Source organism: Chionomys nivalis, chromosome 19 (genome assembly GCF_950005125.1).
Source record: "Chionomys nivalis chromosome 19, mChiNiv1.1, whole genome shotgun sequence".
Classification (NCBI taxonomy): domain Eukaryota; kingdom Metazoa; phylum Chordata; class Mammalia; order Rodentia; family Cricetidae; genus Chionomys; species Chionomys nivalis.
Genome location: NC_080104.1, coordinates 56,627,737 through 56,640,483, shown reverse-complemented (window position 1 = coordinate 56,640,483; position 12,747 = coordinate 56,627,737). Strand labels below are relative to the sequence as shown.

General features: G+C 47.0%; 1 protein-coding gene across 6 annotated transcripts in view; it reads left to right on the top strand.

Moving 5' to 3' along the window:
- Positions 1-9,343, top strand: part of Pknox1 (PBX/knotted 1 homeobox 1) — a 42,189-nt gene extending 32,846 nt beyond the window's left edge. For all 6 annotated transcript variants that reach the window (XM_057751113.1, XM_057751112.1, XM_057751107.1 and 3 more), the window contains 4 exons: positions 2,324-2,452; positions 4,047-4,123; positions 6,926-7,098; positions 8,958-9,343. In XM_057751113.1, coding sequence (XP_057607096.1) covers positions 2,324-2,452; positions 4,047-4,123; positions 6,926-7,098; positions 8,958-9,169 — 591 coding nt within the window. In that variant the 3' untranslated portion in view covers positions 9,170-9,343. The remainder of the gene's footprint in view (positions 1-2,323; positions 2,453-4,046; positions 4,124-6,925; positions 7,099-8,957) is intronic.
- The last annotated feature ends 3,404 nt before the right edge of the window (positions 9,344-12,747 follow it).

Below are 12,747 nucleotides of genomic sequence, written 5' to 3'. Positions count from 1 at the left end.
TGAAGCTACACCCCAAGCTCTGGAATCATCCCAGGCCTCTGCTTTGTATCCTTGACATGATTGGGGTATTTTATTGAGGTCAGGCTCTGGGTGTCTGCAGTAGCAATTCTTGACTTTGACCTTCAGGTGTTTGGCTCCTTGAACAAAGGTGACCTGTGGCATATTGTGGCCATAGTCATTCTACAGTCTTCCTATTCCTTTGTAGTAAAATGGGGAAGTTGGATCTTCTGAGCTGAAAGACCCTCTGAGTTCTAGAAACATGAATTTTTTACTTTGAATAATTAAAGACAAGGTTTAAAGTATAGTTCTACTTTGTAGATGATTCACTTTGTGAGGTCTCTATCCACATCCTTATCCAGGACTCTCATGCCTAGCCCTGGGGTATGGCTGTTGTCTGAAAGGAGAAGTCACCTAAGTAGACTGCAGGTGCTCTCAGTGTCTGGGTAGTCTGGGGCTGCCATCTTGTCCATAAAGGTTTGGTGACAGCACTAGAGAAAAAGATGCATGTGCCCCTGGCATAGGTGGGGACTTCAGAGACTGTCTGAGCTGCGTGACTGCTCAGGTCCAAGTCCAACAGGGGAGAGATAGAGCTCACTAATGTTGCCACTTGTCCCCCTGTCGGCCTTCTTTCCTCGCCGTTTTCCATTTTAAATATTTGTGACAATAGAACCATGTCCAATTCCTGCCTAGTTTCTTTTTTTTTTTTTTTTTTTTTTGGTTTTTCGAGACAGGGTTTCTCTGTGGCTTTGGAGCCTGTCCTGGAACTAGCTCTGTAGACCAGGCTGGTCTCGAACTCACAGAGATCCGCCTGCCTCTGCCTCCTGGCCGTGCATGGCCTGGTCATGAGGATGATAGTAGGCTGGAGTTGACTCTGACTTCCTGAGAGATGACCACTGAGAAGTCTTTAACCATACTGCTAGCACACACGTAAAAATGGTTTTGAGAGGGAGGACTAGGCAGGAGGTAGGTTTTTATGTTTCACAAGCTGTCCTTAAGCTCTGTATCTAACCAAGAATAACCCTGAACTCATTCTCTGCTTCCGCCTTCTGAGTGTTAGGACACAGGCTTGGGTCACCACCCCTGACTTATGTGGTGCTGTGGGTGGAACCTAAGGTTACTCGCATAGCTGCAGCCCCAGCTGCCTGACCACTTATTGTACCACTGCTACTCAGAAGAGTATCGGATTTTGACTCCCTCACCTCTCAGCATTAGTTGGAATGCTTCTGTCAGGTTGGGATATGTCACGGCTCAGCCTTCACAGAGCACCATAGGCAGGCTGCAGATCTGAATACTTCTCCACTGCCCCCAGGTCCCCTCCAAGCCTTTGAGCCAATTATTCTATCCACATATGATTCTAAAGGGAAGCATGCCTCTGATGAGTGTCCTTGGAACTTTCTTGCCTGCCTTCCACTGCACGGGGCTCCACTCTCACATCCTGCCCACCTCCTCCACTGCACGGGGCTCCACTCTCACATCCTGCCCACCTCCTTCCACTGCACGGGGCTCCACTCTCACATCCTGCTCACCTCCTCCAGTCGCATCAAGTCAGCACTTATTGCGACACCAGCCCCAGCTCCTGTTGTGCTCTCAGCCGTAGTTCCACGATGCTCTGGCTTGCAGCGTGCTTATTTTTTGTGTGTACCAGGTTTTTATTATGTAAGTGTCCAGTTGCCCCTTGGTCTGTGTCCACAGTGCCAGGTGACACATCGGTGCTGCTTGTCTTGTCAGAGCCAGCTGTTTCAGGACTGTCTTCCAGGCCTGGGCCCATTCTGCTGGTCTTATTGTGAAGTCTATTGCAGAGGATGCAGATAGAGGCAGGAATCGTGTAGAGGGCGGGCACAGAACTCCCTGGTTCCTCACTAGTATGCCATCCTCCAAGAGCTTGGAAACTTCACAACACAAGTAGGATTGTTGAACCCCACTGCCTGTTGGTGATCACCCTAAACTTTAGCCCATTGGTGCACGACAGAAGTTGATATCTGTGATTCTGCCTCAGTCCAGTCTGTGAACAGTCCCTTCCTGGGGGCTGAAGTCAACAGCTGACATAGTTCAGAATATGGAAGCATCCCTTAGCAGTTTGGAGAGTCTACAAATTGTAGGGCTTACATGCTGCAAAGATGGGAATGAAGACCAAATGTGTTGTCTGTGTTGCAGCATCCTCAAAATATATATATATATATAATCTGTATAGGGTTCCCACACGTGCCTGTTGGCTGTAAGTAAGCCTGAGAGCCTTGGAGTAAGTTAGCTTTCTCTACCTGAAGCTGCTTGATGTGTTGTCATTTCAAAGCCTTGCTGACATTATTTGTCCACTGTGTAAAAGCTTCAGCTGCAGTTGAATCAAGATCTCAGCATCTTGCATCAAGAAGACGGCTCCTCCAAGAACAAGAGGGGCGTCCTGCCGAAACATGCCACCAATGTGATGCGGTCTTGGCTCTTTCAGCACATAGGGGTAAGAGTGCATTGGGTACACCCTGAGTGACCAAGGTGCCCTCCTGGCTTCTGTCCCCGGGAAACTGACTTTTGTGTTTATTTAACCCAGGTCTAAGTTTAGTATTATACTGTGTCCATAGTGGGGCTTGAGCATAGGTCCCTAGTAATGACTTGAAGAAACTTAAAATGCAGCAAGGATACCCCTATGGCTGGAAAGGGAGCAACTGAGCTACTACTTATCATGCCCATTTGGGTCAGAAAAACCTAACCTGTGATGGGGCTAACGGGAGGAGGCGGCAAAGAAAAAGAGCAAGCAGCATTGCTTGTGCAGTGGATCTAAGAGGGAGATGCAGTAAGTTAAGGCACATCGTGAAGTTGGGCACAATGAGGAGCGCCAATGCATGGCTTGCTTAGTTTAAGATGAGCAGCCCAGCAGGAAGAGAGGCACACAAGTGTACTTGATGGTGAGGGCTGCCACGCAGGTGTGTCAGGTAAAGGACAAGAAGTGATGGCCAGTGCAATGGCTGTGCTGCAGTGGCTACAGTTCCCCATGGAAGTGATGCGTTGGGTGAACCTCTTTCCTTTTCGGGCGTCAGTGTCTTATCACACTTCCCTTTAATGAATTAATATTCCTCAAACATAAACCCTGGTTATAAGGACCAGTGAGGACATATTTCCTTTTTTCCTGTGCCTTCTTGTCTTCATTTCTTTGCAACACCTAGTTTTCCAAGCAGTGGGAAAGCAGTGACTGCTGTCTGATTTCTCGCTCTGTGCTTGTGTTTCTGACCTCACTTTTTATTTATTGTTTAGTGGCATAAGGTCTCCCCCTCTTGGCTCCACCTTCTAAGTTTCCACCACCTCACAATAGCAGCAGCCTAAGAACCAAGCCTTTGATACCCAGACCTTTGAGGGGCAGTCAGTGTCTGGACTTTAACACCATGTTAATCCAACAGAGGTTTGATCCTAAGAAAACTGTCAGTGACACTGGTCTATCCTAGTTCCGTTTATTCTCAGGGTCAAAGAAGATGCCACGTGTTGTGTTGCTCATGCAATAAACCTCAACGAAGTTGATATAGATGTGCTGTGTCAAGGCTCAAATGTCTGGGCACAGAGGATGCCCCACAACAGGGCTGCGACTCCCACTACTATTACCTGTGCATCTTGGGACACTGGCTGACCACATTCTCACCACACACTGACAGCTGCTAGTGTTGGACATTCTTGGTCAGGGAGGAGAGATGCTTCATTCTTACCTGTTTTTTTTAAAAGGATTTATTTATTCTTATTTTATGTGCATTGATGTTTTGCCTGCATATATGTCTGTGTGAGGGCATCAGATCACTTGGAACTGGAGTTACAGACAGTTGTCAACTGCCATGTCAACCCCAGTCCTCTGGAAGAGCTCTTACCTGCTGAACCATGTCTTCAGCCCCCTTCTTTCTTATCTGAACATTTCTAAGATAAGGATTTGCGAAGTAGTCTAGTTGTGCTGAAAGCTCTACTGTATCGGCTTTTTCTCTTCTTTATTTGTATGCATCTTATTTGCCTAGATAGTCTTGGGTTTCCGTTTTCAATTCAAAGCCCATTGTGACAGTAACCCTCTTTATTTTTAGCATCCCTACCCAACAGAGGATGAAAAAAAGCAAATTGCTGCTCAGACAAATTTGACACTGCTTCAAGTTAACAACTGGTAAGATGACCATGTGCTGACACCACACCTGTTACTGTGGCAGAGCCTGGCCTCCCGATATGCTCTCTGCTGCCATCAGAGTGCTGCAGCCAGAGACAACATGTGTCAGGGTATATTGGCACATGTTTCCGCCTCACGGGTATGCTAACACAGTGGCCCTCTTGCTCTCCTTTAGAAATAGGCTATGGCCAGGTGTGATGCCTTTAACTCAGCACTCAGGAGGCAGAGGCAGGTGGATCTCTGTGGGTTTGAGGTCAGCCTCGTCTACGTAAGTTCCAAGATGACCAGGGCTGTTGAGAGACCCCCGTCTCAAAAAAACAAAAACCCATGCCATCACTTTAGACCTACAGTTTAGGGACAGTCTTGCATGTGTCCCTGCATTCATTCTGCTGCATGATGGGACTTAGAGCCATTCCCCAGATAGACCTGCCTGGAGAAGACCACCATGTTTATAAGTGAAACATTCTCTGCAGATTTGGGTTACACTGTTGGAGATAGTTGAGCCCTAGGCATGTGTTCCCATGGTGAGAACTGGTGTTCATCAGGGTGCTGTTCTCTTTCACTGGGCAGTCACTGTCTCCATTTCACTGTGTTCAGATGGAAGACAATGTCAGCTTCGTAGAATTAGCACACAGAAAGGGAAGCACACATTACCACTCAGAAGCATTATAACTTCATAGTGGGGCTGTGCTATCACCATCGTCCATGCCTGCTGCAGTTCTAGAGTACGCCGTGCAGTTGGCCTGCTTATTCTACCAGAGATGCAGGAGCTATCCTTCAGGGGTACATAAGCATGCCTACTTTCTTGCATTTGGGCCAGTATTTAATATTTAAGTAGAAATAGTAGACCATGCTGCTTGAGTTATTTCCTGTTAAATATAGTGCCGGCAAAAATATAAAGGGTTCAAGCATGTTGCTGTCAATACAGTGAACCATTCTTGGATGACTGACTGGCTCTCTCTCTCTCTCTCTCTCTCTCTCTCTCTCTCTCTCTCTCTCTCGTTGCTTTGAATACAATGAAATATTCTTGCTGGCTGACTCTCTCTCTACTCTCTCTTTGGTGATTGGTGAGATAGTTTCATGCGGTGTAGCTGAGACTGGGCAACTCCTGTGACAATCTCCTGAGTGTCTCTATGGCTATTTTCACCTGATTATGACATGTTAGTATCACATTTGATTGATGTGTTACCCCATTGACAGATATTCTGAGAGGTGCCTGGTGGCTGCTCTGGGCCCTCTGTCACTGCTGGACTCCTTGCTCTCTCCATTCACATCCTTGTGTACCCCACCTTGCTGCTCTGCTCAGCTCCCAGAATTGTATAATCTAGAAGACTTAATACCAACTTTTAATTTTTTTTAAATGTATTATTTTAGTCAGGCAGTGGTGGCACACGCCTTTAATCCCAGCACTCAGGAGGCAGAGGCAGGCAGATCTCTGTGAGTTTGAGGCTCGTCTGGTCTACAGAGTAAATTTCAGTATAGATTCCAAAGCTACACAGTGAAACCCTGTCACGAAAAAACAAAAGCAAAACAAAAAAAGAAAAAGAAAGAAAAGCCAGGTGGTGGTGGCGCATGCCTTTAATCCCAGCACTTGGGAGGCAGAGGCAGGCAGATCTCTGTGAATTCGAGGCCAGCCTAGTCTACAAGAGCTAGTTCCAGGCACCAAAACTACAGAGAAACACTGTCTCGAAAATCGAAAGAAAAGAAAAGAAAAGAAAAGAAAAGAAAGAAAGAAAGAAAGAAAGAAAGAAAGAAAGAAAGAAAGAAAGAAAGAAAGAAAGAGAAAGTCAACTGTGTTGATGTCTTGGAGGCCAGAAGCTCAGACGCTGAGGCATTGTCTTCTTAGCATATACCCAATGAGAAGCCATGTCCAACCTACCTGGTCAGCCTGTTCTCTCTGCTGCTCTGTCTGTCTGTCTCTCTGTCTCTCTCTCTCTCTCTCTGAGCTCGGGTGTGAGCTCTTCAACTCACAGAGCAGTGTGATCTATTGGAGATTTCGTCACTGCATGCTCGCTGTGCTGCTGGGTGTGTGGGGCACGCAGAGCCTCTCACTTGAAATCATCATCTGAAAAGACACATCTCTTTTTAAACATTCTATTACTGTGTATATGTGCATAATAGGGTGGAGGATCACATGTGCCATGACATGCATATGGAGGTCAGAGGAGAACTTAATGGAGTCAGCTCCTTCCACCTTTACCTGAGTCTGGAGATGGACAGTCACTGGGTGCCTGTACTGGCTGAGCAATCTCACTGGCCCCAGACATGGTTCTTACACTAGACCCTAGCTCTGACTCACAGCGTCTCGCTGACGGCTCAGCCTGCTGCTGGTAGCACAGGTGGATGCTCTGCAGCACAAGCCATATCGGCTGGTTGTGTTACATTTTTATTCTTAGAGAAAAGAGTCAAACTCACAGACTCATGTTAGTATCAATATATAATCCACAGGAGTGGAGCTAACCAGACAAGATAGTGCTGTGAAGAATTTTTTTTTTTTTAAATTGAGACAGGTTCTCCTTGTATAGCCCTGGCTAGTCTAGAACTCAATATGTAGACTTGACTGGCCTTCAACTCATAGAAATCTACCTGCCTTTGCCTCCTAAGTGCTAGGATTAAAGGTGTGCACCACCATGCCCCATTAAGTTCATTTTCTAAAAAAGAGCTGGGCCTGCTCTTCTGGAGACCTGTTAGTCTGTGAGCTTGTCACTCGTGTTCCTCTTGCCAACATGGTTCCTAAAGGGTGGTACCCCATGCCAAATCTTTACAAGTTCTTTTGGCCTGAGTATCTCTGTCTACTCACAGGTTCATCAATGCCCGAAGACGAATTCTCCAGCCAATGTTGGATTCCAGCTGTTCAGAGACTCCAAAAACAAAGAAAAAGCCTGCTCAGAACAGGCCAGTTCAGAGGTTTTGGCCGGATTCTCTTGCATCAGGAGTGGCACAAGCAGCACCCAGTGAGCTTGCCATGTCAGAAGGTGCGTCCCTTCAGATGGGCATAGGGAGTGATGGGCCCGGCCCACTGCTGTAGCTGTATCCTGTGCAGAGCTGTGTACCTGAGATGCCCTTTCTTTGCCTCTTTTTTTTTTTTTTTTTTGTTTTTTTGTTTTGTTTTTCGAGACAGGGTTTGGGCTGGTCTCGAACTCACAGAGATCCGCCTGCCTCTGCCTCCCAAGTGCTGGGATTAAAGGCGTGCGCCACCACCGCCCGGCCTTTCTTTGCTTCTTAAGACTCAAGGCTGGCAAGATGGCTCATCGGGTAAAGGCTCTTGCCACCAAGCCTAAGAACCTGAGTTTGGTTCCCAGGAGAGAACCAACTCCTGCAAGCTGTCCTGTGACCGTCACATCATGCCCACATTACATCATACTCCACAGATACTAAACAAATACATTTCAAAGTAAAGAACGGGAGGAGGTGTCCATGGATGGCTGTTCAGGCTCTCCAGTGGTGGGGAGTTAATTTGTGCATGCTGCCTGTGAGAATGCTTACCGGTCTTGAGGTGTCCTTAGTGAGGCACTCTCCTTTACTTGCAGCTTGCTTCCTTTCCCTTTCAGCCTTCAGCAGACAGCGGAGTTGATCCTCCTCACACCTGGCCTCTTTCTTTAGGGCATGTGCCTGTCTCTTGCTTTTGACCTTTTCCTACTCTCCGTGTCCCAAGTCATCGTCCTGATGTGTGTCCCAGCAACTGTGTGACTGTGTGCAGTGTGCTCTTCAAGGTCTGCCTTGTTTTGTACAGGATTAGTTTTGCTTTAAGCAAGGCCTCCTGAAGCTGCTCAGAATGGCCTTGAACTCCAGGCTTAAGCACTTTCCCCTCAGTAGTTCTGACTGAGGTGTGTGCCACTGCCTCCAACTGGGTGTGGTGTGTGTGTTTGAATGTGCAGGCATAGCCGTGTCTCCTTATTCTTTCTTTTTTCCCTTGACAATACTCTGCTATGTGGTTAGGAAGCTTTGGGCACAGTTTTTCATTTCTTTTTCTTACAATATTTTTATTGATTATTTGGGAATTTTACATCATGAACCCTGATCACACTTCTCAGTCCTCCCAGGCCTATAGCCCCCCCAAAAAAGAAGAAAAAAGAAAAAAAGTCCAATTCGTATTACCCATATGCTCACTGAAGCATGGTCAAACTCCTGGTGGCCAATCCCTTCCCTACCCCTACCTCCCCGCCCCCCGAAACTATCAACTGTGGAGAGCTACACTTCAGGGTCCTTATCACAGTTTTTAAAAGTTCTCTTCAATGGCTTTCTGTCTAGGCTGTTACTGTTTTTTTGGATGGGTATGGTGGAGGTAAGGACTGTCACAGAAGCCTTCTTTGTCCCTCTTCTCAACTGTGACTCTCAGTCATCGATAACACTGCAGAAGTAGCTTCCTTGCCCCTTATAGTCAGCAGGAACATGATCATGGCGTTTTATTTCTTTAACGTTGTTATTGGAGTGCTGGGTACAGATCCCCTGACCTCACACGTGTACTCTACTGCTGAGCCCCAGCCCAGCCCCCGCCCTGCCTCTTTTCAAGCCTTCTGTTGCGCGTGTTTGCAGTCTGTCCATGTCACTGGCATGCCTCTCCTTTCTATCCATTTCATGCTGAGTTGTTTCTGCTGCTCTTGTCGCCACGTCGCTGCCCTTCCTTTGCAGTGTTGATTCTGTACAGTGTGAGTTTGTCTTAGATGGTATGGACTTCGCCTTTCCAGAAGTAGGGTGGGAGTAGTTTGTATCCTTTGGTGCAGTGACTGGCATCCACACGGCTGTCTTAAATGTAGACTGAACAAGCAGGCAGTTCCTGTCTGTGCTTCTCTCTGGCTGGTGAAGGCAGTGACACCCTTGTGCTCCACTTTAGGTGCCGTCGTGACCATCACCACACCTGTAAACATGAATGTGGACAGCCTTCAGTCCCTGTCCTCAGATGGGGCCACCTTGGCCGTACAGCAGGTCATGATGGCGGGGCAGAGTGAAGATGAGTCGGTGGACAGCACAGAAGATGACGGGGGTGCGCTGGCGCCCACACACATCGGTGGGCTGGTGCTGGAGAACAGTGACTCCCTGCAGTAGGACCTGCGCCAGCAGGGCCAGCGCGGAGCTGGAACACCTGACTCTATTGTTTGCACAGCAAACATTTTACACAGTTTTCTTTGTAATATGTTTTATATGTAGATATAGAAGAGTGCACTTTTGTATTTCACAGCAAGCTTCAAGATGTCTTCGCTGGTGCAGCGACTTCCTTCAGATGTGCGTGTGTGGGTTTTTAATGCTAGAAAAGTGATGAGTGGCCCCTGCCCCTCCATCCTGACAGGATCAAGGAACAGTGCTGTCATTTTTACAAAATGATGCAGTTGCAGTTGAGTTCTGTGGTTTACAGCAGGTCTGGGGGCTGCTGCTTATGTCGCCCACAGGTCTGAAGATGACCTGCATGTGGGCTACAGGGCAAGAGGACGCTGGCCCTGGTGGGCTGCGAGTGCCCACAGCACACTTGAGTTCTCTTTGGGCAGCATTTGCCTGTTTCATTTGCTATATAGAAAAAGAAACTCCTATTTTTACCTTGCTGGGATTATTGGATAAAAAGCTATTTTTATAGATCAATTATTAATTGGATTATGACTATATTGAGGATAAATTTCTAGAGAAGGAACAGCACATGCTTGTCTTTGGATTTGGAATGTTCTGAAAGGCAGCCGCCCATGGTGGTCTCCTGCTCCCCGGGTGGGGGTCTCACCATAACTGCTCAAAGAAAGCAACCGTCAAGTGAACTTTTGACATCTCCAGTTTGTGTTCATATGTGATACTCAGACTACAGTGTACACTTGCTCTAGCGTCTCACAGAGTGTACTCAGTAGAATGGATGGTAAGTGAGAGCTGCCGCCATGCAGTGCCCTTAGTGTCATAGCTCTCTGCCATACCTAGTCCAGCCTAATTCAAACCTGACTGCAGTTACATGGCTGCCTTGCCATGTTAACTGGGTGGTAATTTTAGATTTTTTTTTTAGTTAAAACATGTTATACATAGAATGTTTATTATAAACTAATATAAAATGTGTTCTACCCCACTGGCTCAGAGCTGGGGAAACATGAAACGCCCAAACCGTCTTACACAATGGGCAGACTCTGGAGTTAGACCCGTGCAGGGGTTGTCCCGGTGGCCCCACTCCGGGCTCCCAGAGGCTGCGGTGCTCTTGCTGTCACACACTCTCAGTGCAGGTGCTGCCTCCATTTCCAGACTCCTCCCCTTCCACGGTTTAGGACAGTTTGGGGACTTCATTTCCTGGTGTCAAGACAGAGCAGACTGTAGGCTGAGGTTTGGGGGTTTGCTTTTGATTTACTTCGGAGGCCTTTTCTCTGAAAACTAGTTCCCTACTTCATGTTGAGCGAGCGGCTGTATTTTCACAGATGGTACCTAGGCCACCTGCTGTGCAGCTGTCAAGGGTGCCATTCTTGGGAACCAAGGGTGGTAATGGTTATGGCCAAGGTCACCTTAGAGGGACATCTTTAGCTAATTCACATTTTTCTTCTGGAACGGTTCACACACACCCCAATTGTCTTGATTCCGTTTAGTCATAGAGCGGATACCTGGACAGCCAAATAGTCACAAGAAAAATAGGGTCTCCTTTCAAACCATTTAAGGAGCCTGCACTACAAAACCAGAACAAAATAAACAAAACCAAAATTCTTGCCAGCAACTTTTCTGAGGAGAGAATAATGTTTTAGGCAGCCTTTCCATTACTTATGCTCAAATTCCTTTAATGTTTTAAGTCCTGCATATAAAAGCCTGATAGACTGTCAGTATTGAGTTTAAAGCAGAAATGCGTTGCCCCTGTGAGCTCCTGCAGAGGTCTGCACTCTCCCTAAAGGAAGCCTAGTCCCTGCTGTCTGGCTTGCGTGCCAGCTGGTGGCTAGCTGGGATTTGAACACTGTGATCCAGTGTGTCCTTTCCAGTTGAATCAGCTTTCTTAAGCCCTGAACTCTCAGCTTCTAAATTCAGAGGGATAACATGAAGATCTTGAGAAAACCTGGGTGTAGTGGCATACTCCTGGAATCCCAAATCTCAGAACTCGAGACAGGAGGCAAGCCTGGCCTACATAACCTGACTCTAAAAAAAGATTGTAAAAGAGCTGGCACAGGGTCATAGCCTGAGTTTCTGTCCACCTCCCATGCATACTGAGATGCCTCTAAGTAACTCCCATGAGGCAAGCTGTTCATAGAATTGCTGCCCAGCACATTTCTTGTCTGTCGGTTGCACCTTCAAGACACCTGCTTACTGGGCATTGTGGCATGTGCCTGGAATACAAGCACTTAGGAGGCTGAAGCAGGAGGATTGCTACAAGGCTGAGATCAGTCTGGTGCATTCTGAAACCCTGTCTCAAAAGCCCAAGCATAACTTCTGCTCTCCTTTCCTTGGCCTGTGGAGAAAATCTGAAAGTCCATCTCCTTTGGGCTTTGTTTAAATGGTCAGATTCCAGCTTCCATTCCTATTAAAGTCCTCCCTGACATTGGAGCCTTTCGAATGTGTTCTGAGTCAACCCGTGTCATTCCTGCTGTTTGGCTGCCTAGCAGAAATCTAGACTGGCTGACCACCCATCTGGTGGCTTCAGTTTTCTCCCTTTTGAGTCCAGATTGTCAAATAGTGTATATGCAATGTGCACTGTGACCTTTCCGCCTAAGGCTGATGGGACACTGTGTAGCCTGCTGAGTGGCCGGCGCACCTGTGCGGGCAGTCGGCAACATGCTCCCCTCTGCATAGCTACCGCACACTGGCAGGGAATACCCATTCTGAGGACTTCTCCCGCAGGTGGCCACAGAACTCGGCAGCCTGCCTCCTTCAGTTAAGTTCGGTCTCTGAAACTGACAATCTCTAAAATGTGAGCACTGTAACGATGTTTTCTCGGGTTGTTGTCTTGAAAAGGGTTTTTGTGAAGCAATTGATTTATCAAAGAAAAAATTAAAAACAAAAACATGCCTTGTGGATAATTGATTCTGTAAAGCTTGTGCCACCAAGCTGCTTTTTCACGCTGAGACTTGCAGACTGTCACACATCGTGCGGTGACACCAGAGTTCCTAGGGACAAGCTGACATTGCACCAACAGTTTAGCTTTATTTGCACCTTCAAGGGTCTGGGCTTCGGTTCGTTATTTTTCAGGAAAAATTTACAAAATAGTTTTCTTTTTTTTTTTTCATAAATTGAATTACTTTGGTGTAACAAGAAAAGAATGACTCATGGGTGCAGTGCCCTCTGCTGGTCCACACTGTAAAACCCCTTGCGAGGCGGATCCTGGGCGCGTCCAAGGTGCACAGGAAATTGTCTAGGAGTTGAAGGTACAGCTTGTGCTTGGAGCAGTGGACCAAAGGCTTTTTCTTCAGAAATGTGTCTAAGGGCTGGGGGTGGAGCTCAGATGGTAGAGCACCTGAACAGAACCCTGAATTCAATGCCCAGCACCCCATAATCCTGGAAGTTGGGAGTGCAAGGTCAGAAAATCAGAAGTTCAAGCTCAAATTGAGCTGTATTGGAAGTTTGAGATAGGAGAGACCTTGTCTAAAAAGACAAAAATAACATTAAAATTGGAACTCTGGGTGGCCAGTATCTTGGGAAGTATTGATGACTTACAGATTCAACATACCTATTTAAACAGAGACAAGCCT